Source organism: Vanacampus margaritifer, chromosome 1, assembly GCF_051991255.1.
Source record: "Vanacampus margaritifer isolate UIUO_Vmar chromosome 1, RoL_Vmar_1.0, whole genome shotgun sequence".
Lineage (NCBI taxonomy): Eukaryota > Metazoa > Chordata > Actinopteri > Syngnathiformes > Syngnathidae > Vanacampus > Vanacampus margaritifer.
This window is the reverse complement of record NC_135432.1, coordinates 67,149,101-67,173,414: the sequence shown is the minus strand read 5'-3', so window position 1 is coordinate 67,173,414 and position 24,314 is coordinate 67,149,101. Positions and strand designations below refer to the sequence as shown.

Genomic DNA, 24,314 nt, shown 5'->3' with positions numbered 1-24,314 from the left:
GGAACTTCTCGCGTTTTACTCGCGTTTGTGTGTTCACTCAGGTCGCGCTGTGGATTCAGCATCCAGGCGGCCGATAAGCAGGGAAGGTCAGTGAGCGTCCAGCAGACCATCAGCCAACGCATATTTGACATGCAAGCTCAACTTGTTTTTTTTTTTTTTTATTCTTTTGAGGCTCCTTCCGCTAACCGACGCCGCTAGCCGCTTTGTCGTCAAAACGGTAAGTGTTTTTTTGTCTGTGTTCGTTATCTGTAGTTCTTCCTTTCCCTCTTCTTTCCCCTCTTTGTTAGGCCTCCATGACGGTCCGCGATGTGCCCGACCTGCAGGGCCACGGGGGCAACCTGGGCTCTGTGGTCTTCTCTGAAACCTTCCTTGACTCCAGCATTAGCATTCAGCACAAAGGTAGATTTATTGTTAAAAATGGCCACTTTTCCCACAACTTCATTTGCAATATATCGGATAATAATGAACATTCCCAAATCAATGCACATCATTTACATGTTGACCTCTTTGCCACATTTCTCAACAGATTCAAACTATTCTCTAATATTTTATACTTCACCTTTTTTTAAATGCGCCACATCCTATATTTCAACTCAAGCGTTTACACGCAATTGCTGCAGAAATGCAATTATGTGGTTTTAAATAGCGTTTGTGTTTTCTGTCTGGTGGAGATGGCGCCATGACAGCCGACAGCTGCTACACCGTCCTGACCGCCACCGTGCCTCGCTACGCCTGCTGGATGGTACCTTTCCGATTTGAATCTTTTTTTTTTTTTTGAACCAGTATTAGCGCTGACATGTTGTGTTGTTGTTTTTGATGTAGATGGAATCTGACGTCAAGCAGTCAGAGCTGGCCCAGCAACTCACCAAGGTGATGTCACTGCAGTAAATACCGCAATGACGATCCAATTCGAATCCTGTAATAAGAAGTTAGTTACACTCGGGCAAAGTGTGTCATGAGTTGAACCTCAAAAATAGTCTCGAGACTTAATAACCCCAAAAGACACAGACATTTTGCCATTTTGGTTAAAAGCAGCCGCTTTAGGGTTATTTGGGACAATTGTACATGTCTTCGTCCACCCAACAGATATAATTAGGGGTGTCAGGCAATTCAATTTTTTTGTCGTAATTAATCGCATGACTTCAGTAGTTAACTCATGATTAATTTATATTTAATCTGTTCTAAAGGCATAATAAAATGTACAATAAAATATATTTTCAATAAGTTTTAATACTTGGTAATGTAAAAGTGGGGAAAATGTTAAACTAATAGCAGGGATGTGATTTTTCCGCTAATTCGCGGAATTCCGCTTTTTTTTATCTCCCCCCCAAAAAAAAAAAAATCCGATTTTTAAAAAAAAAAATTTTTTAGTAGTTCATTGTGTATGCACATGACTCGGACAGATAACATCTTCTGCTATAACGAAGACATTTGTGGTATGCTCTAATATGAGTTACTTTTCATTTGGTCATGATACAATTATTTGTTCATGAAATTTGAACTCTTCAACATTATTGATGTGTTAACTTAGTAATCACATTAGTTAGATATGATGATATTCTCAGTGATAGTTTTTAAAAGCAAAGGCAGTCCAATGTTTTTGAATGTGACTGATTTTGAGTTGACTAAAACTGCCATTTTATATGGGATAGTTCAATATACATTGAAAATTGATGCTGTTGTTTTGTCTATTTCTTTGTCATGTGAGTGCATTGAAAGTACTTAAGAACACGGAAAACCCATGAGCTCCGGGGGGCTACGCCCTCCTTGTCCCCCCACCAGGGCACTGCCCTGGACCTAGCCAGACCCCCGGCTAAATTTTCAGATAATTTCACTTTGGTCAAATCACATCCCTGCAATAGAAATATGTCTGCATCTTTTAGTCATTGATACAGTAATTTTATAATAACTCATCAAATTTAGTTTCAATTAAAAAGATGTACTGTAAAAAACAAGTGACATTGATTTATGTTGTCATTTTTCTGCCACTAGATGGCATAATTGCATTTGTAAGCTGGTGACAGCTCAGTGCATTTTCTTTTCATATTAACAGCTATCTAATCTTTAACATGAAGTAACAACTTGCACATTTCTGCACTGCTACTGCTCGATGAACAGAATGAGGACGATTCCTGTCTGGGGAACGCGCTGACCTACGCAGATGGCGCGTACGTGTTGTCCAGCAGCCACCTCTCGGCGCCCGAAGATGGTAAACGAGGCAAATGGCCGACATTTTCTAATCCCAGCCTGCTTAATGTGAAGTTCTCGTCCAAATGTTGATTTTAGGGAAAATGGCCTTCTTCTCTGGCGGACTTCTGTTTGTTCACTCTCAGTACGGAAGCATCACTCTCTCGCAGGAGCACATCAGCGCCATCAGGTTCTACGATCCGGTATGCTGCCTCACGATTTGGCTTGTTGGTACTTCAAGAGCATCTTCAAATGTTTTATGTTCTAACAGGACCCCGATGGTGTCGCGTCGCTCTTTGTGGACTACAAAAGCGCACTGCTTCCTCACCTGCCCTTCCCGCTCCACAGCACAGACCACTGCCTGGTCTTCGCCCTGCAACCCAGGTCCAAAAGCTACAGGGGCTTCTATTCCAGGGTGAGACCCTCAGCAGGGATCCTTTAACACATTCAAACCCCAAAACATATAAATATGTTTTTTAATACTTTGTCCTTCACTCCCCAAAACGTATTTATATGTTTTTATTTTTAATGCAAGAGCATACAGAAGGCTTTCATGCAGCTTCTGACATGAAGAGGTGACTTAAAGAAACGGTAGTTATTACAAAAAACGGCCATGTTGCAGCAAGCTCTTTTTGACTGTGTTTTCAACAGGAATGTGAATATTGATGAAACTTAGCTATGTTCTAATGCTAATTGCTGCAAAACGGAAACGGATACAGATATACTCTTTTCCTGATGAAAAAAAGAGACTTTAATCTTTCTTTTGGTACGTTCCGTGTTTTTATAGCAATAGAACAGAACATTCTGTGGGCCTTGCAAAATCAGTCAAAATCCAGTAAAACAGCTGGGAGCAGAGGAGGTTGCTTCAGTGAAAAATGGCTGGAATGATGAAAATCAAAACTTGACCCCACTGTAGGTTTTGCCGGTGTGGAAAAGTGCTGAATGTGGACTCACTCTGCACTTAGTGGACCAGGATCAGCTGACGTGGAGTCACAAAAACATGTAAGATTTTCAAATATTATTTTTGTAAGCATAGTCATCATCTGCCTGTAAAATCCATCCTCAGAGGAATATTCTTAGGTGGGATGCCACCGTTAACGCATTCCACAATGCTTGGACAGGATGTTAAGTTTGAACACTTATCCTATTGTATTGCTTTGATAGCAGCGGAGTGACCTAACTCTAGTTTTGTCATTTTGCAGGAAAGTGAGTCAAAGTTTCATGACCAAAATATATATGATAAATGAAATCTGAGGCCTTTATAGATTGGTGATGTGAATACTTCTACCGGTACTTTTTTGTACAAAAAATGTGGTTTTCAATTTTTTTGCATTATGATGATGAGAATAATGCGCAATTGGTATTTTTAATCGGTGTTATGGCAGTTCTTTGTGAGTGTGCTATTAGTCAAGCATTACTTTTCTTGATTCATTTCCTAAAAATTACAAAAATGGAGTTGGTCCTCTCTAGTTCTAATAGTTAAACTAATAGAAATACGGCTGCATCTTTTAGTCATTAATACAGTAATTTTATAATAATTCATAAAATTGATTTAAAATTAAAAAGATGTGTACTGTACTGTAAAAAACAAGTGTGATATTGATTTATGTGGAGGTCATTTTTTGCATAATTGCATTTGTAAGACTTTGGTGACAGCTCAGTGTATTTTCTTTAACATCTAATCTTTAACATTAAGGATCTTGTAAGTAAGGGGCGGTCATTAATTGCGCGTAAAAAAAAAATGAGTGGCGTTAAAGGAACTTTAAATGGACTCTTTGGCGTTAACCGTCACACACTTCCCGCTATGGTCACAGAACAGCGGGTCAGTTTTAATGGGCCGTGTGAAAGGGGCTCAAGTGAATTTTCTCGGCACGGTGAGAGGTTTTGAATGTGTCCTCCGTGCTCAGGCACAGCAGGCTGCAGCAGCTGCACGACGGCCACGAGCCTCCGGTGGCCAAACGCAGAGGCACCTTGACCACGTTACACTCGCACCTCCCCGACCAAGACATGTTAGTACTCACACAGCAGTCATTAAAAATCATCGAGCGTGCCATTTATTCATTTAATATCCCATATCTGATGATCTTACTGCGCCTTGGCAGGTTCCTGCAGCATTTTTCCCTGAGTAGCATCGGCGAGGAGCCTATACTGTCCGACCACTTGGGGGAGCTCTTCCCCTCCGCAGAACTGAGTGTGGGGTCTTGCAACCAGGGAGACAAGGTGGGCTTGAACTGGCTAACATTCTGCAGTTTGACGCTGACCTTATGGCTTTATTTTTGTGTGTGAAAGGTTGTCATCACCGTCATTAGCGGGCTGCCAGGAAGCCACAAGGAGACACTCTGCCACTTCCTGGTGCGGCTGAACAAAGAGTACGGAAGGTGGGAAAACACATTGGGCTTGTTGGACACTTGTTCTGTTCTACTGTCAAAAGGTCAGCGTTGGGCCAACAGACAGCAAACATTCTTTTATATTCGTTTGTCTGATATAAAGCACGAGCCGTAATATTTGTTATATTTACTAAGCAGCGTTAATTAAAGTGTTTATTTTTTATTTAATTGATGTAATTAATTAATTGATTTATTGTGGATAATTAAACACAAACGTGTTAATACAATTTTTTAAAATCCTTTATATTGGTTAGTTATATTTAAATGAAATATGATTATTAAAAAGTAAACATGGATTATTTTAATAATATTAAGTATGTAACAAAGTAAAAATAGAAACATGTACCTTTGTTTTTTTGAACATTTGGTTAATTATTCCTTTAAAATAATTATTTAAATGATGTATTTTTCATAAAATACAAAAAGTATGAATACATTTGATTAAACAGATAATAATTTTAAATTCTAAAATAAGAAATGAGTGTAAATTATTATTCTGTTATTAAAATAGACTACTCAACATCAAACACAAAAATACTTTGTTCATTAAATAATATTTATAATTAAATTATAAGGAATAAAAACATCAATTATTTGACTGATAAAGTAAACAATTTTATAATTCTATAAATATAATCCTTTTTTTAATTTACATTTTTCATTAATTGCAATGAAGTTATTCTAAAAAATACAGCTACAAAATCAGCATAATAAATGAATGATTCAAGTAAAAAATGTATTATATTGTACATACACATTGGAAGATACTTTTAGTTGTATGTGAGATGAGACTGGGGACGTGTAGTTTTTTGTCGACCGGTCAAGGGAGCCCAAGAAAACAAATGTTTGGCGGCGCTTGCAGGTGGTTGGTGTATCCTCCCACTGCGGACGCTTGCGACGGCGCCTTCTCAGGCTCCGGCCTGCAGAATTTTCTGTCCGACGTCTCCGCCAGCCAGAAGAGGAGGACGGCGGGGAAGGTGCGCCTGCTGGTGCTCTCGCCCGGGTAAGAAAACGACTTATTGCTGGGCCCATCATTACAAAAGAGATCACCTTCGCCGAGGAATTCAAACACCTGAAGATGCTGACCTGAGTGTTGTAACTCGCAGGTACACGGATGTCCTGGACCTCGTTCAGGCCGTGCTTCAACACCCGGACCCCGTTGTCCGGGCCCGGTTCACCATCGGCGCCGTCACCGCTTGCGTGGATCCACTCGCCTCCTGCATGGAGCACAGGTGACACTTGTTCCCTCGTACGAGTAGACGTGGTCCGATATTAGATTGTGACGGTAGGATAACCGTCAGAAAGAAGATCACAAGTCAGGTTTCCATCCAATTTTTTCAAAATTTTTAAGCAAATTTACCGAAAATGCGCAAAACGGACATGCGACTTATGCCCGTTTCCATCTGTTCTTCTTTTGCGAATATTGAGAGGTGACTCCGCCGCTGTAGGTGGCGCTATGCACAATAGAGATGTGATCCACCAGTAATTACAACTCTAAAATGTTGCAATATTTAAATGAATGAAAACAGCATGTTTTCTCATTGAACACAATCTGTTTTATTTTTAAACAAAATATTGAATATTTGGTACAATAAGAAACGTGTACTATGTTAAGTTTAAATGAATAATTAAATACATACTAAATGTTACGATTTGACAAGTCTGCCATTTTGGTTTCAAGGGGCCAGAAGAGAAGCAGCGGACAATTTTGTCAAATGTTCTGCAAACGAGATTTTGGAAAGGGACATCTGGGGCTTCTAACACGCCTAAATTACCACCAAGATATATTTGCTTACCTAATCTGATGAATATTGTGACATTTTAGAGCCCCCTAAAAGGCTATTTCAGGCGGTAATAAAAAAAAAATAGGCCATTCTTGCCATAAATAATATTTAAAAAAAAGCCCAATTACATTTTTTATATCCTGGAGCAACTGCAGGGAAATGCAGTGAACGGGATTCAATAAAGCAAAATGAGGTAAAAACAAGGATTCCCTGCGTCTGGGGCCAAACGTTGGCCGCGACTTGTCGCAGGTTCCCAGGAGGAGGTCACGTGACGCTTTTACAGCTATTGAAAGTCAAGGCGGATCAGCCTTACATTTAATCTGCCGTTCTTTGTGTCCCGTGCATGCAGGCTTTACTGAGCCGCTCCACACATGGCGTGCCACTCCGGTTAATAGACTCTTTTGATGGCGCAGATCCAGCGCTACGTCATGGATATGAGCACATGATTTTTATTTTCTAGGGGCTCGTGGAACACCATTTGAGGCGTCTTCCAACCTGGTGACGCCCTAATCATTGCACTGTGGTCATTGGACCGCCTGCCTCATTGTTAATTGGGCGCGGTTAGCCCATCTTAGGCCTGACCCGCCTGTCACCTCCTTCAACATAGACTCCTAATCCACATACCCCGAACACGCACACACACACACACACACACACACACACACACACACACACACACACACCGCCATCCTCGGCCAAGCTTATCAGTCAGTCATGATCCATTTTTTGTGATGGATGCAGACAGTTCATTACATCAGGACAGGGAAGATAAATGCCTTTCAAATGACTGATCGGTAGAAGGCGGGCGGGTAATGGATGCGGGGTGGGGGGGTGGGGGGTGGGGGTCTGCTAATGACTCGGTTACCATGAAGACTTGCTCGGACCCAACCTGCCCTCCGCAACCGGCATTCCAGTTCCATTCAGTTTGGATGCTAAATTCAGAGACGGTGACATCATTAAATGGCGTCGCAGGGAAAAATGTCTGTTTGCAACGAGCGAGCGCCGCATGCGCACGTCTTCTTAGTCATGATGGGCGCTTGCTTGTCTGTGAGCCGGACTTGTGTTTGGAAAATTCTGATCCTGAAGACTGTTTCATTTAACTCTTTGACTGCCAGACGTTTTCAGAAAAGGGATGCCGTGGGTGCCAGCCAATTTTAAGCATTTTGACTGATCTTTCAAGGTCCATAGAAAATTATGTGTTTGGACTATGGAAACGCACATACTGCCAAAAAAAGATTGGACTCTCATCTTCCATCAGAAAAAAAAGTTTGTTTCTACCTTATTCCGTTTTTGAGTAATCAACAATAGAAAATGGTTAGTTTCACCTCTGTTTTGAAAAAAAAACGTCTTTTAACGTCTTTGGCACTCCTCCATAGGATTTTACTAAACGTTATTTAACGTTTTTGGCAGTCAAAGAGTTAAGGAACATGAAATATGCTCGTATGTCTCCCACAAAAAAAGTTTCAAGGAGTCATAGTCTGCCGTTCTGTTTTGAAAAATCAGCCACTTATTATAGTTTCACAGAAGAACATGAAATTTGATCATCATGCGTCGACCCACAAAAAAGTCTCAAGCAGCCATGCCCGAAAGAACGCAGGCGGTCTGCCATTCGGCTTTAAAGAGGCCATTTTAGTGTAAATTTAAATTTTTCCAGGTTTCTTCTTAAAAAAACTTGTCCCATAGGTATTTTGAAAAATTCATCCCCGCCCCCTGAGCCAGTTTGACCTAGGAACATGAAATTTGGTTGAGAAGTCCGTCATATTTAGACCCCCCCCCCCCCCCCAAAAAAAAATTCTCAGGACATCATGATCAGAAAGAAAAAATAAGCCTGGGCTAACCAACTTGCCATAGGGATTCTTTTTTTTTTCTATTCTACAGCTGAAGATTGTTTCACTTAGCAACATGAGTGGAACCTAAAAAAAAAATAAATAAACACGTCATGCCCAAAAAAACCACAGAAGTCTGCCATTTTGGGTTGTCAGACATTTTTGAAATACAGCCGAGTAGCCAGTTTTGACTTAACAAAATGAAATTTGGTTGGCATCTCTCTCCAGCCAGCGAGCACCACAAGTGTACTATTTCTTATTAACGTCTTATTCATGATGGAAGCGAATCCGCTTTAATGAGCACCTCCTGTTTGGAAAATTCAGCCCCCTGAATACTGTCATTTAGGAACATCAACTATGCTTGGCATGTCCATCATAAGTAGACCCACAAAAAAAGCCATGCTTGGAAAGACACAGGAAGCCAACCATTTTGTTTCTAATCAGCCTTTTGAGGGTCAATTTGGCCATTTCCGGCGTGTCCTTGTCCCTGACGTTGTTTTTAAAAATGTTGCCCCTACTTAGCAAATAGCAACTTCATCTTTAGACATGTTGATAATGAATAGATCCACACAAACGTCTCAAGAAGTCACAACTGAAAAGACTCACAATGTCCGCCATAAAGGTGTAAAACCTTGTCCAAATTGGCTTTCTGGCACCTCCGTGACATTTTTAAGAATAATAATTGTTACCAGGTTTGAATTTGAATGCAGACAGATTGGTGACCGTGAATTTGAGAAGAATTTGCGTTTTTGTCATTGCACGTGGGTTGTATGGCTACACAGTTTGATGACGCATCCGAAAACACCAAACTGTGAATAAACGCATCTCCTCAAGGTCAGAGTGGGCCCGATTTAATTAACATTTTTCACGACTTGCAGACGAGCCTGAAAAGTGTCCTCAGTGCTTCTTTGTCTCCTCCTCCAGGTTTGCTTTCCCCAAGCTGCTGGAGCAGTGCAGCCAAGGTAAGTCCTCGCCTGCTTCCCGTCCCTCAGGTCTCCCCACAATGATGATATGTTCCAACGCTTGCCGCGTTTTCATAAAGACTTCCGCAAGGGGCACAAAGGGCTCCGGCGTGTGTCTTTCAAACCCAGGCAGGCAGGAGACAATTGATATGCAAATCCTATGCAATTTGCAATTTTTCATGTTGATGAACGTTTTGAAGTTTGTCACAATGAAGCCTGCCTGGGAAACCGATCCAAGGAGCCTGCGGTAATTAGGCTCTTTTATAGTCATCAGTGGATCTGGAGTCGAGCAAGAAATGGAAAAATACTGTAACTACATGTTGCCTATGAAAAAAATGCAAATCTGGATGTGTACGTTGAGCGACGTGTCAGCCCATTTGCTTGTGTTTGTAGGTATGGTGAGCACGGTGGTGTTCACCGGCGCCGCGGCGGACCAGACGCATCCCCTGGTGCGGCACGTCCAGCAGGTGGTACGCGCCGCCAACCCCACCGCCGCCTTTATCTTGGCGGCGAGAGGAGCCGTCACAAGGTTGGCTGCCCAAAGATGCTTTTTTAAATTTTTTTTAGCTTTACAATCCGACTGCCATGAAGTTGCAACGCAGTGTTGCCTTACTACATTGCATCATCATCATTCATCATTCGCATCCCTGCAGTATACAGCAATTGCAGATTCCAGGTTCACCGTGCCGTTATTTTGCAGATTTTTTCATTTTTAATTTAGCCCATTTGCTCCCAAAAACGTAAAAAAATGTTCTATTTTAAATATTGCCCATACATGTCAACCCATAAGGTTTGTCCGTATTTCTTACGGATTTTTAAGTGTTGCAAAAGCATACGGGCGTATTTGGAAATGAATACGGATTTAACTGTTTTCATGAAAATAATAATATTAGTATATATTGCTTACCCTTTTTAAATTTATTTAGTATTTACTGTCGGCTACGTGCTACACGTGTGCATAAGCTCGATTTAAACAACAAGCGGTCACAAAATCTCGTCTATCGCGCGAGACTTCTAACAGTTTCCTGACATGCGCAGTTAAGAAATTTGTGTTAGCGCGAAAATTGCGAGTCGTTCGCAGTGGTTGAGAAAATGGGGGACAGGCCGGCCAAAAAAACAAGATACACCGGACGTTTTCGTTCGGAATGGACGGATTTATTTAAGGTAATTGGTCCGTCAAAACTTGGAGAAGAGTATGCATCGTGTTCGCTTTGTTCACGGGACATTAAGGTTGCGGCATCTGACATTTACGATGTCAAAGAACATTTGAAATCAAAGTTGCACGAGAGAAATGTGAAGCAACAAAAAAGTCAACCGTCCCTGTGATATTTAGAAATCTGTTTTTTCTTTGTGCAATAAAATGTCATTTGGAACAAGATACTGTCAATGTCTTCATATAAGAAAGAAAGTAAGGTAAGATTAATGTTATTGCATGAAACAGCTTTAGTATTGATAAAACTGACATAAGGATTTTTATGGGAAAATAAGGATTTTATGGGTTTGTAATACAGGTGGGACCAAATTAGGGTTGACATGTATGATTGCCATGGATGAAACTTAGCTATATTCTAATGCTAATTGTCTCCAAAACGAAAACAGATACAAATATATTTTCTTCCCTGATGAAAAAAAGAGACTCTTATTTTTCTTTTGGTAGGTTTCATGTTTTTATAGCAATGGAACACTCTGTGGGTCTTGCAAAATCAGTAAAAATCAGGGAGCAAAGGGGGTTGCTTAAGTGAAAATGGCTGCCAGTGAATGATTGATATGATTTTGAACTCATGCTTAGATCAGGGTCAATCCACTTTTGACCACTAGCTGGCAGCACTCTCAATGGTTTGAACTTGAAAGAAGAAGAAGAAAGAAACAGGAAGTGCGTGCTGTATTTCAGCACTGCCGAGTTTGTTATTGAATGTCAATCCAGCTTTTTACGCCTACATAAAGTGACGGTTAGGTTTATTTTTTTAATGTACGTCTTTGGGCAGGATTATTGATGTATATTGTGAGATGATAAGTTTGTTAGCTTGAAAAAAGAAAACATTTTTCATTATAAACACATAGAAGAATTAGTACATCCATTTCTCTTGCTTTCTGTCAATATTTTACCCGTTTAAATGTGTTTACATGATTGTAAAAGTTTTTTTTGTAGCATACAGTGCCCCCACTTGCAAGTTGTATTTTTTTATTGCTTTGCGTTGCAAGCAAAAATTTGACTTAAACATTAGCCCCAGTCACTGTGCCACTAGATGGCGGCAGTTTTTTTTTTTGTGTGCTTGTATTTGGTCCTTAGAAAGTGAGCGGTGAAAAAAAGAAGCGGAAGATGTCCGTTGTCCCCAAAAATGGTACCACTGTTGCTGATGCATTTTTAAGCCGTTTTGAGCACCAAAGCAAACTCAGGCAGGGGCTGCTGTGGGCCACAGCTCACATCTGACGCACGGACACTATTCTCTATACATTTTATTCCTGCAATTTTTCGTGCATAAAACGTGCAATCCGGTGTGTTTGAATGAGTTGAGGTCCTGACTGAATTGTCGTCTTTGAATAGGAATGAAGACGTCAAGCTGATTTTGTCGGAGAGATGCTTCAGCGGACCGCAGATGCTGCGAGCACGTTATGTCCTCTACCCTGGCTGGTGAGACCCAACGTTCCCCTCGCGGGTTACTACTATGACCTCAATTCCCCGTACGGCCACCTCTAAAATGTCCTCGTGTGTCTTTCAATATGTTCTCCATTATGATCATCATTACACCCTCCCAATGACCCTCCTTTATGTTCTCCTGTAAATCCAACTTTACGGCTCGGCGTGTGTCCACCTGCTTGGCGTCCTTTGCGTCATGCCTCGTGTTCTCTTGTATATACTCGGGGTGCATGCGTTTTTTCTCCTGACCTCTAATTCCTAATTTCGTGCCCTTGCCACGGAAAAACTTCTGATCCCTAGCACGAACCCTGCCAGTTAACTCTTTGACTGCCAGACGTTTTCAGAAAAGGGATGCCGTGGGTGCCAGCCGATTTAAGCATTTTGACTGATCTTTCAAGGTCCACAGAAAATGTTGTGTTTGGACTATGCGAACACACATACTACCAAATGAAAGATTGGACTCTCATCTTTCATCAGAAAAAAAGAGTTTGTTTCTACCTTATTCCGTTTTTCAGTAATCAACAATAGAAAATGGTTAGTTTCACCTCTGTTTTGAAACAATCGTCTTTTAACGTCTTTGGCACTCCTCCCTAGGATTTTACTAAACGTTATTTAACGTTTTTGGCAGTCAAAGAGTTAAACATTTTGACTGATCTTTCAAGGTCCACAGGAAATTTTGTGTTTGGACTATGGAAACACACATACTACCAAATGAAATATTGGACTCTCATCTTTCATCAGAAAGCTTGATACTTTCAGCACAGCTGGCCAAGGCTTTCCTCCACCCGTTTCCCCCCCAAACAAAAAAAAAACTTGGTGAACGTCTTTTAACGTCTTTGGCGCTCCTCCGTAGGATTTTACTAAACGTTATTTAACGTTTTTGGCAGTCAAAGAGTTAATAGTCATTTTAAAAGAAAATGGCACTTTTCCTGTGTCTTGTCGGGACTCGACTCAGGATAGACATGCCTTTCTAAATTTCATGTTGCCAAGTCAAACTGGATTCAAGGTCTGAATATTTCTACTGGTAAATTCTAGAGGACGCAACCGATCCAAAATAGTCACTTCATCTCTGGCGTGGCACCGCTTCCCCAAATACAACCTGTCTTTGCTACCAAGGCAAAATGGCTGCTTGAAACCAAAATGGCAGACAACGTGTGCACTCTTGGGCATGGCTTCTTGAGACTTTTTTGTTTTTTTTTGTGGGTCTTCTTGTGGTCGGCATGCCTACTCAAACTTCATGTTGCGAAATGAAACCCGGATCTGGTTTCTCTCCGTAAGCAGGCTTATTTACTCAGGAGCGATGCCAGCGAGGACATTCGAGAGCGCTCAAATGTGGAGATTAACTGCTAAAAAGTCCAGACTCGTGCCAGAGTATAATCTTGGGAGAAGGGAAGAGGAGGCGAAGGAGCGGGAGGAGGAGGAGGGGGGCGGAGGAGGAGGGGGGGGGGGTGCTTTCTGAGCACTGAGGCATGAAGGCAGGATGGAGCAGGTCCAGGCGGGAAGGCGATCCCCGTGTGTTCATGGCAACTGGCCGGCGTGGCCAACAGCTCGTTACTGGGCTGCGGGCGGGCAGCTGCTGATAGAACACAAGATGCCCGGCGGGCTTTACAGCAATCAGGGGCCGCTACGGCGCACCACCGGCGCTGGGAACACAAAATTGGACTTTCATTAAGCATACGCGTAAATGTGGCAATGAAATAATAATCAACATCCAAAATGGAATTTTGGAAGCTTCTCTTGAATTGAACTCATTTGCTCCCAAAATCATATAAAAACCTTCTATTTTAAATATTGCCATGATGCCAAATACGTTTTTTACGTGTGTTTGTTTTTTACGCTAGAGCCATACAGAAGGCTTTGACACAGCTTCTGGCTGGAAGAGGTCGCTTAAAGTAGCACTAAGGAACTTTTCAACCTTAATCAAATATTTTCATAACTCTTCTGATGGAACATTGACTTCAAACTCGTTGAATGGTTCCTTTGCCATGGCCTGAGGGGGTCTGTGTCATTTTTACTGGCACGACGCAACTTTGAGGAGGATGGTAGGAACACTGCCACACAAAAAAACTATAAATGTGCTGACTGCTTTATGGCATGCGTCAAAAGCTACCCCGGATGAAAGGACAGCCAAGGATCAACATTGGCCCGGATTTCACTCGATGGAGTGAGCTAAAAAAAAACGACGCGATGCGCTTGTCCTCATAGGAAATGTGGTCTTCCTTCAGACATAACAATACCGCTTTTGTCCATATGGCGTCGCCATAATCAGCGTAAACTGAAAGTTGCTTAGTGTTGCTTTAAAGCAATGGTAGTTAGTACAAAAAACGGACAGCGGGTGGCTGCAAAACGGTAACGGGTACAAATATACTTTCTTTGGGTAGGTTCCGTGTTTTTATAGCAATAGAACACATTATTCTGTGGGCCTTGCAACATCAGTCAAAATCCAGTAAAACAGCCGGGAGCGAAGGGGGTTGCTTCAGTGAAAATGGTCCTAAAGACAGTTTGACTTGGCAACATGAAATTTGGTAGGCATGTTTATCATGAGTAGACCTACAAAAAAAGTCTCAAAGACCCAATCCAAAAAGAGACGGGAAGTCCGCTTCAATGGTTTAACATGGAGTCATTCAGCGTCCTCGTACTTTTGCTACCAAATGTGAACGATCGTGTAGCAGATAGGCCAGATGCTAAATTGAGAACAATTTGTCCACATAACAACCTTTGTTCCAGGTGCAATGGCCGCTTCCGCTGCGGTTTCGGGTCGTTGGTCCTCTCCCAGCATCGCGTCGCCTTCAGCCGCCCCCTGGAGAGGCTTCTGTTTGTGGCCCGCTGTAAAGGTAAGCGGAAAAGAAACACACGCTACCTCCCCCCCCCCCCTCCCTCTTATCTTCGTTTTTATTTGCCCTCATACGCGTGACAGAAGCTTCAGATACGAGTTGGCAGAGTACGCCGTGATTACATAATGCCGCCTTGCCCTCCAAATATGAGCACGACCGCGCTGCCAAAAGAGTCATTGTCGGCGCAGCCTGCCAAGCTTCCGCCTCGGCGCTAGCAACTCAACAATTGTGCTTTTTAGCACCACATGTTGATGTTGTCGACCTTTTTTCTCCGTGACGTCGCACGTACTTCCGGCTGGAAAAAGTCTAAATGTGTGGCACGTCATTTGAAAAGAACGTATAATGTAGGGCTGGGTATCGATTGCAATTTCCTCATCGGTTCAATTTTGATTCAGTTCAATTCGATTTTGATTTTTCCCGATTCGATTCAATTCGATCCGATATCGTTTAACTATGGAACATCAATTGTTCTTAAATGTCAAGGGCATGATAAAACCTCCACAAATATTACAAAGTAAATTTTGCAGAGGCAGTAACTGGTCAAATGATTTAGTTTATTAATGAAAGTAACGTGTTATAATTTATAAGTTAAAAGTGTTACACAAACATTAACATCAGCAAGAATGACATGAAATTTTTTTCATCATTCTAATTCAATAATTGTACATATAAATTTAAAACATTACAACAAAAAATTGGCCTTTAAAATTCTATTTTGTTAATCATTTATGGGGAAAAAAGAGCGATTAAAATAATCGATTCATGGTTTTATGAATTTATATCGAGCTCAAAAATGACAATCGATTCGATTTTTATTATTTGATTATTATTTTTTTAAACCCAGCCATAATAAAATGATTTCTAACATTATTTACAACATCTACTCGATTTATCCTCCTCCCCACAAGTTCTTCTGGATTGTGTTTTTTAAAATAACATAAATAAATAAATTAATTAATTAAGGACATTTAAGGAATTTCTAAACTATACTTCGCTGCACAACCACAAACACAAGAGGGTTTAGATCATGTTTTTTTCTAGTTTACAATCATTATGAAAAGGTCTGTTGGAATTTAAAATGTAAAATAATTTTTTTTTGTCCTCTTTAGCATTGAAGGCGTCACTCAGGCCGAGCCCCTTCAAAGGAAACGTCTACAATGTGTGGGGAAAAGTCCGCTTTTCTGGTAGGAGAATTGATTGATTTATTTTTTGCCTTACTTGCATGTCTAATTAGGAATTGTTGTTTTTATGACTAATGAAGATCTTTTTGGAGGCCTCAACATGCCCAACAATTTTTCCACGCATGTCTATCTATCCCGGTGAAAAATCCATCGATCACAATCTAGCACCCCCAGGAAAGTTGGGACGAAATCAACCCCAGACACCACTTTCATCCATCGACCCAAAATTGAGCGGACGCTTTAACAGTTTGCACAAAAACATCTCAAGCAACCATAACCAAAATCCAAGAGGAAGTCAACCATTTTGGTGTGACATCACTCATACTATGGAATTGAGTTTTTATGACTTTTTCTTTACTCCACATTCTTCCTTCACTGCTCACACGCGGCGTTAAAATGTCATTTGCGCCTCGGGTGTGAACTTTTTCCTGTTCCACGGGGCACTCTAGACTCGCCGCACGCGACGGAGGTGAGCTACAGCGCGGCCAGCGGCGACCTCCGCGTCGTCCCGGAACAAAAGTCCGAGCCTAAGAGCGACGCTTCCTGCTTCCTGGTTTTTGATGGCGTGGGCTTGACTGAGGATGTGCTCAAGGACTGGCTCAGACTGTGCACCAAGCAGGTAGTTAACCATGTTCATGCTAATAAAGAAATAGCTCATAGTGTATCATTATTGTGTCGTAATTATATTAAACTGGATTTAAAGTATACAATAGCAACAGACAAATGAGACACAGCAGTATCTTGACGCAAGTGTTCAGTATATTTGTACCCGTTTCCGTTTTGCAGCAATTAGCATTGCTTGAACCTCTTCCGTTTAGAGGCTGCATCAATGCCTTGTTTCTTTATGCTCTAGCATAAAAAAAAACATTAAAAAAACATATTAATACGCCTTTGGGACACTGGTAATTAAAATGAAACTTATGTATACGTTTATGGCAGCAAATGAGTTAATGGGTCAATTTTATTATAATTTTTTTGTGTTGCGAGCACAAATGTTAACTTTTTGAGTGAACTTCAGACTAGGTCCAGACTGATGTGCCTTTTTTTTTTTTTAAAGGGTGATGACAATTCTGATATTTGCCAGAATGTCTCAGATTAATTACAAATATACATAATGAATAAATTAACTCATTTTTTGGTCCCTTAAATTATGAATCAAAGGGAAAATATTTGACTGTTTTACATTATCTGTCCTCTAGTATTTGGTTAACTTTAGAGCAGAACGAAACATTTTTTTTTTTTTTTTTTGAGGGGGCAGCGTTTGAATGGCATTATCTTTGTCTTATGTTGTAATGCGATAATGGTAAAAAAAAAAAATATATATATATATATATATCGGCTGATTCTCTAATTTTTCACATTATATATTTTTTTGTGGCTAGAACAGATTCATAGCATTTCAATTTATTTGTGTGGTGACTGATTTGGGTTACGAGCACTCGTAAGTCAAGGCACCCGTGCATATCGAAAAACATGTCACGGAAATGTGACCTTATTCAATTGTTTGTGCTGCACAGATGCAGACCAAGACTCCAAAGACGGAAAAGATGCTTTCGCCTGACGAAATGAAGAACATTCACGTGAGTGTTTTGTGGCAGTAAACATTTAGTAGAAGACAGATGTCATATTTAAAACGTCTTTAAACTGCTTCTTACGGTGGCCCTGAAGGGATGAAATGGGTGAGTTAGATTGTGACATGGTTAGGAACGTTTGATTACAAAATAATTGTTTGGAAGACCTGGTAGCCATAAAGGGACTAAAGACTTGCTGTTTGAATTGTCAAAGCTGTGACAAGTCATTGAGCTGTCATTGGGTTCGATTGTCACACGATTGTCAGTGATGTCACTCGTCCGTAACAACGCTCCTCGACGACGACCTGCAATGTGACATCATTTTTTGGGGGGTGTTTTTGAGCAAACTGACCCGGGTACTTTTTTCCCGTTGTGCAGACGAGCCGACACTTGGACCCGCTGCCACCGGGATTTTTCTACAACGGCTTTCAATACGTCAACATGTTTGGAGAGAAGCGCGACTGCCATCCAAGTATCCTTCGCCAATGACGCCGTGTGCAAGAAGTCGGTAGGAAAGCAGTAACTGCATAGTCATCAACCAATAAGAAAGATAGCAGGATTTTTGCAACGGTTTTTGGTTCAGCTTTTTATGTAAATATAGCAGTGATTCTCAAACGTTTTGCCCCAAGTACAACTTCAAAAAAATACTTTGAGTACCACCATGAAAACCAATTTTAACAGACATTAAAAGCTATGCAGAGTTTTTATTGGATAATTTTTTTAAAATTTTTTAACAAGTAACAAGTGGGCACGGGTTCCATCTGGTTTAGCTCCTGGGTTCCGCCAGGGGCACACCTGTGTTAGCCCAAATGGTGGGTCCCAAATGGGCAATTTCACGTGGTGACCATGTGTGTACCACCTGTGTTTGCTGATATGGGCTTGAACTGGGGTCCGAATGGGCCTTAACCGGGTTCCAGGTGGGCAAACTAAATGCGACCCATGTCGGCCACACTTGTGTTTACCCATTTAGGATTTCATGTAGTTTTGCTCCTGCAAATGAAAAAAAAAAATGCACTGCGCTGTCACTGTCTTACCAATGCAATTATGCCATCTAGTGGCAGAAAAATGACCTCAACATAAATCAATATCACACTAGTTTTTTTGCAATACATTACATCTTTTTAATTTTAATTCAATTGTATGAATTATTATGAAATGACTGTATCAATGACTAAAAGATACGGCCATAATTCCATTAGTTACATTTTTTCCCACTTTTATGTTAACAAGAGTATGAAAACTTAGAAAAACATTTTTTTCGTACATCTAGAACAAGATGAAGTAATGCGATTAATTACGTTGAAAAAATTTAATCGGCTATTATAAAGTATATACTGTATGACTACTACGACTACACTACAAGTATTCACCTACAGATTTAAAAAAAAATATATATTTATTAAAAAAAAATTCTGTGTGTTTTTGGTTTAAGTACAGTTCCATTTACATTTACATTCAGTCTTTCAGACCTGATTTCTATTTAGGTAGGTATGAAATTTATACAACGTTTGTGTAATACATTTTAATGGAAATATGTGAGTCCAGGATTTTATTTTACTGTACTGCGTTTTAATGTTGGTCTTTATTGTAGTGCTTAAGAGATAAGCATTTTTGGGGTGGTTCTTGGTGCAAAAGGTTTGAGAAACCAATGCAGTCGCGCAGCCGTTCTCCTTCACCCTCGCACCCCCGCAGACATGCATCAGTTTGTTGAAGAGTACGTGGCCGAGGCCAACAAACGCATCGAGATGTTCAACCGCCGGCTGGAGCTGCAAGCCGACTTGTTTGATCCCTGAAGAGTGATCATGGTACTGGGTGGGGGTCACAGGGGTCACGCAACACTCCTCTCATTTGTGTCAAGTCGAGGTGAGCTTTTGGAGACGTTTTTTAGTCTTTGGAGGAAAAATATTTCGCCGTCACCGAACCTGAGGGGAATTTCCACGGGCCACTCTTTTGCGTTTATGTCACTTGGCGAATTAATGCCTCTATTTGCGGCGCGACTGTGCCGGGTTCCCCCCCGCCGGTGGGCTTTCTGGAGAATTGTCGTCACCCAATCCGCCCCAGCACCTGTCCGCGCCGTCCCGATGTAAACAACAAACGTTGAGGCCGCCATCACCACAACGCCACGTTATTTTAAGAATCCCCGCCGCGGAGCTAATGAAAGTGCAATTAAGCGAGCGCGGGTCCCCACGATGGCGGAACAGCTGAGGACGGTGTTACGTGTCCGACAGAATCTCCTCTCTACATCACCGTGCCCTTTTTTTTTTTTTCCACTCATGGTTACCAGGAAGAAAGCCAGAGATAGATGCGAACATTCCGTTTTTTTCTTTTTCTTTTTCAGGTTTGAACAGGGGTGTCCAAACTTTTTTTTCTCCAGGGATCATATACTGAAAAAAATGGCCATATCTTCACCTTTATTTTATTAACTCATTTGCCTCCAAAAAAACGTATTTTTTTTAAAATATTGCCATGGTCCCAAAAACATATTCATACGTTTTTTTTTATACTAAAGCATACAGAAGGCCTTTGATGCAGCCTCTGAACTGAAGAGGTCGCTTAAAGCAATGGTAGTTATCATGAAAAATGGCCAGCGGTTGTCAGAAGAGTATAAGAGATCAACCGGGGCCATGTTGTAAAAAGCTCTTTTTGTCAGTGATTTCAACAGATACTTATATTCTAATCGCTGCAAAAGGAAAACAGATACAAATATCTTTTTTTTTTTTTCCCAATCAAAGAAGAGACTAATCTTTCTTTTGGTAGGTTCCATGTTTTTATAGCAATAGAACACAATATTCTGTGGGCCTCGTAAAATCTGTCAAAAATTCAGTAAAACAGCCGGGAGCGAAGGGGGTTGCTTCAGTCAAAATGGCTGCGAGTCAATAAGTTAATCACTTGAAAACAACTTTTATGACATCATGTTTTCCGAGCAGTTTTTCAAAGGTCTTGGAGCCATGAGTGATGCAATAGATAAAACAATGAGCTGACTAAGCAGGTTAATAAGGTGGAAAATTAATCTGCACGCGCTGACCAGTTGCTTCGGCACTGAAGTGTTACAGTGATCCATTTTCAACCACACAGAGGTATCCAACCTCATTATTTTTGATAATTATTGTCTATGTTCTCTGTCTATTTTTTTCAGATGGATTAATATTACCTCTTTTGGATTTTTTGATTATCAGACTATACTTTACCGGTTGTTTTTTTTCTCATTAACACCCCAAAAAAAAAAAGCCAAGGTACTGCTATATACCTTTTGAGAGAAGAGGCTAGCAGCTACATAGTGAGCGTCTCTCGGGCCGATTGCCGAAATTATTTTTCTGTCTTGTCGGCGCCGTGCCAGCCGGCGAGAGGAAAGGAAAACAATAAAAGCGCTTTCTCCAGGTCGACAGGGCAAAAGTGATAAAAGCTATTGCCCCCCCTCCCCCCGGTGTGTTGCCGTCCCTTGTGCGGATTTATATCATCCACACTGCTGCCCCCCCCCCCGAACCCAGCAGCGTCCCCGCTGTCAAGCCGTACCATCCAGTGCTGGTGTGTTTGCGCCGCCGCTGTCTTTTCCAATACTGGAATGCTTAGAATAGCACATAACATAGCAACCAAGTAAGCCTGTAATGGATTCCACTAATGTTCCCCCGGTGTGCGCTCACTCCTTTTCCTAATTTAAAGGCAGGTGCTATATAAATCCAAGATATTATTATTATGAATATTACAATCAAAGTGCAATTGTACCTCTAGTTTGACACCTTGTACTGATCACATTGTTCCCACTGGCTCTTTAAGGACTTTTAAAAGTGTTGTAAAATGATACGTGGGGAAAAAAAAAAAAGGTTCAATGCCTCAGTGATTTTGTCTTTTGCATTAACGGCGGGATTACAGACGCACAGGATTATGTGCAAGCCGCATCCTTTTGTATGCAAAAACGCTCGAACGAAAGTGGACGGCCGCGCTTGGCTCTCGTTCCGGCTCGCGTCTCGCTAAGCCCCGCAACAGTTGCCGTCTATCTTGCGGTGTCAATGACGTAATCCCGCCGGGGATTTTATCCCCAGGGATTGGCCAAACGCCAAACGCTAATTGGCCAAAAGAAGTCCTTAAAAAGACGGGAGGGATCGGCGGGGTGGCGTCAACGCAAGCGAGGTGTGACGACGAAGAAATGAGACTGCGGCGGGAGACATGCGAAAAAAACGTTCTTTTCTTCAGCATTCAGGATGTTTTTCTAATAATGGTAAAAAAAAAAAATATAGTAATAGAAACCAATTCAAATGCATATGTAAATATATTTATATTGGATTTTTTCATGTATTTTTCTGTGTTTTTGTTTTCTTTGATTTCTAATGATTTAAGGAAACAATTAATACAAAAAAAACAACATTTTTTATCAACCCGTTTTGTAAGCCTCACTTTTGTCATTCAAAAGGATTATATACATAAATTAAAAAAAAAAAAGTTCTATCCATTCATCCTTTGATTGGCTAATTCATTTTTGATCTCAAATATTTTTTCTGAATGTTATTTAACTAACAATAAGATAATATTTTTAATGAATGTAACACAAATAGATTTTTATTTAATGCCATTAAAATATGTTTAATACATGAAGTTAAACCAATGATAAATATTCAATTAAAACTTTTTCCATTCATTCATCTAATTAAATAATTGATTTGTTTATTCTGAATAGAAATTAACATAATATTTGAAAATATCATTTTAACTCTTTGACTGCCAAAAACGTTAAATAACGTTTAGTAAAATCCTATGGAGGAGTGCCAAAGACGCTAAAAGACGTTTTTTTTCAAAACAGAGGTGAAACTAACCATTTTCTATTGTTGATTACTCAAAAACGGAATAAGGTAGAAACAAACTTTTTTTTTCTGATGAAATATGACAGTCCAATCTTTCATTTGGTAGTATGTGTGTTTCCATAGTCCAAACACATAACACATGCGCACCCTGTCAAGCAATCTTGTTTGTTTTTTGTCACAGCTCGTACACCGCTGAGACGATACTTTATACTCTACCTTCATATACTGTGTATGATTACGACTACAAGTTTTGCATGAGTTATGATGTCATGTCGGTTACCCACAATGCCTTTCACCAAGCAGCTGATACAACAACGATTTTACATATCTGCGTAGGATGGAACGAACATGCACAACGTGTTTTTGTAAAATTGCCAATTGAAAAAAAGAGTACAAAAACAATCTTTTTTACATCCAGCGGTGCCTTGGCTGAAAACGAGACCTTCGGTCCGGTCGGCGAGGACGCCTCTTTTTGCGGAAAAACAAACAGTGTTGGTGAAAGGAATCCGTGGAATCGTCCTTATTATTGATTTGTACTCAGCCAGAAGGCGAAGTCGACTCGGTCGCACGAGAGGGACAAAGTCGGAGGGCCCGAAACCGTTTTAAACTCAAAAACAGGTTTTTCAACTCAAGTCAATGCAAATGTATCAAAATGTCCAAATCACGTGTCTTGGCAGCTTATCTGACGAAACGACGTGACAGCTCATCCTGCTGCAAAGGTGCAATTGCTGTGGCATGCTGCAGTTGATAGGGCGCAGTACTTTAAAAGAAAAAAAAATGGTCTTGAATGGGAGCAAAATCCTAAAGCCAAGTAAACACATGAAGACAATTGGGCTATTTTTGTCCCAATTTTGCTCCTTCTTGATAAAACATGACAAACGTGATTAGCCAAAAGTGTGTTAAAAGTGGAGACGCTTTGGTTGGTCACAATCAACGTCGGCTGTGGCCACTCCCACAGCGGCGGAGCCCTCCACTCTCGCAGATCCGCCTGCCTGCACTTGTCTGCCAAATTGCACAGCGGCCTGTCTCTGGAGTGTGGGAGGAGCCTAGATTTTCGAACCCACGATGGTAGACTGTGAGGCAGATGTGTCGGCCACTACTGTCGGTCATCACGCTGCCACATTATTCATCGGAGCTTTTATCATACAAGAAACAACATTTTAAAGGAAGTGATCGTTTCTGCTTGGGATTCAAAACCAAAATCTCTCAAAAATGCAGTTTGGGACCAAATTTGGGACCCCCCCCCCCTCTTCCTCATTGCACTCTGGGGGTCCCCACAGGGCCCTCCATACGCCTCCCTAGCTCGCTAGCTTTCTGGCTAATGTTTTCTAGCTGACGTTATAGGACAAAAACAAAGTTTGGCTCCAACAATCCATTCTGGAATGTATTAGCCTGGAAAAATCCACCTGCAAATGTATTTTCTCAGGCCTCGCACCCGCGGAACCGACGGCGTGAAGTAATTGTGTCCGGCGAGAGCTTTGCGTACACGACCCGTCCGTCCGTCCGTCCGTCCGTCCAATCTGTGTGACTAATGTCCATGAGCAGCAAGAAGAGGAAGCTTTTATTATTGCGGTCCTCAATCGAGTTGCGATGGATTTTTGATGTCATGCCGACAAAATTAGATTACAGGAACAAGAAGGGGAAAAACCCAAAGGGCTCATTTCATCTTTCGTTCCATCCAAAGGTGCCAAATATTTATGTCTCAAGGGGCAGGACCAATTGTATTTTGCACAGAAAATTGCTGTAACTTGTTTTTTTCCTGTGACTGATGCTTTTTTTTTCTTGACCAAACACGAATACTGTAATCTCATTGTGTGTATTTACCACATTAAATATTTATTATGCTGGATCCATGACAACTTTGTGTACAAACCGGTAGCGGGCTGTAAATTTGGTACCTTGACTTTCAGTCTTTTTTTTTTTTTTTTAAATCTTGCACACACGAAAATTTAAAAACAAAACTACTGTTCGGTTTAGGGAAACTGTGTGGGATTTATTTTTATTTTTTTATAGGTTTTAGGTGAACTAATGAATGCACGCACATACACATATTCGCCCACATACAAAAAAAAATAAAAATACAAAAAAAAAAATATATATATATATATATATATATATATATATATATTAAAAAAAAGGAAAGCAATG

At 40.8% G+C, this 24,314-nt stretch overlaps 1 protein-coding gene across 2 annotated transcripts in view; it reads left to right on the top strand.

The window, feature by feature from the left end:
• Positions 1–24,015, top strand: part of dnaaf9 (dynein axonemal assembly factor 9) — a 29,376-nt gene extending 5,361 nt beyond the window's left edge. For both annotated transcript variants that reach the window (XM_077563700.1, XM_077563691.1), the window contains 23 exons: positions 42–86; positions 172–217; positions 288–399; positions 672–742; positions 823–870; positions 2,119–2,209; positions 2,287–2,390; positions 2,459–2,602; positions 3,104–3,189; positions 4,095–4,196; positions 4,290–4,407; positions 4,477–4,565; positions 5,437–5,577; positions 5,681–5,806; positions 9,109–9,146; positions 9,540–9,675; positions 11,692–11,778; positions 14,512–14,618; positions 15,728–15,802; positions 16,249–16,418; positions 17,317–17,379; positions 17,749–17,842; positions 19,063–24,015. In XM_077563700.1, the coding sequence (XP_077419826.1) occupies positions 42–86; positions 172–217; positions 288–399; positions 672–742; positions 823–870; positions 2,119–2,209; positions 2,287–2,390; positions 2,459–2,602; positions 3,104–3,189; positions 4,095–4,196; positions 4,290–4,407; positions 4,477–4,565; positions 5,437–5,577; positions 5,681–5,806; positions 9,109–9,146; positions 9,540–9,675; positions 11,692–11,778; positions 14,512–14,618; positions 15,728–15,802; positions 16,249–16,418; positions 17,317–17,379; positions 17,749–17,842; positions 19,063–19,163 (2,194 nt within the window). In that variant the 3' untranslated portion in view covers positions 19,164–24,015. The remainder of the gene's footprint in view (positions 1–41; positions 87–171; positions 218–287; positions 400–671; positions 743–822; positions 871–2,118; positions 2,210–2,286; positions 2,391–2,458; positions 2,603–3,103; positions 3,190–4,094; positions 4,197–4,289; positions 4,408–4,476; positions 4,566–5,436; positions 5,578–5,680; positions 5,807–9,108; positions 9,147–9,539; positions 9,676–11,691; positions 11,779–14,511; positions 14,619–15,727; positions 15,803–16,248; positions 16,419–17,316; positions 17,380–17,748; positions 17,843–19,062) is intronic.
• The last annotated feature ends 299 nt before the right edge of the window (positions 24,016–24,314 follow it).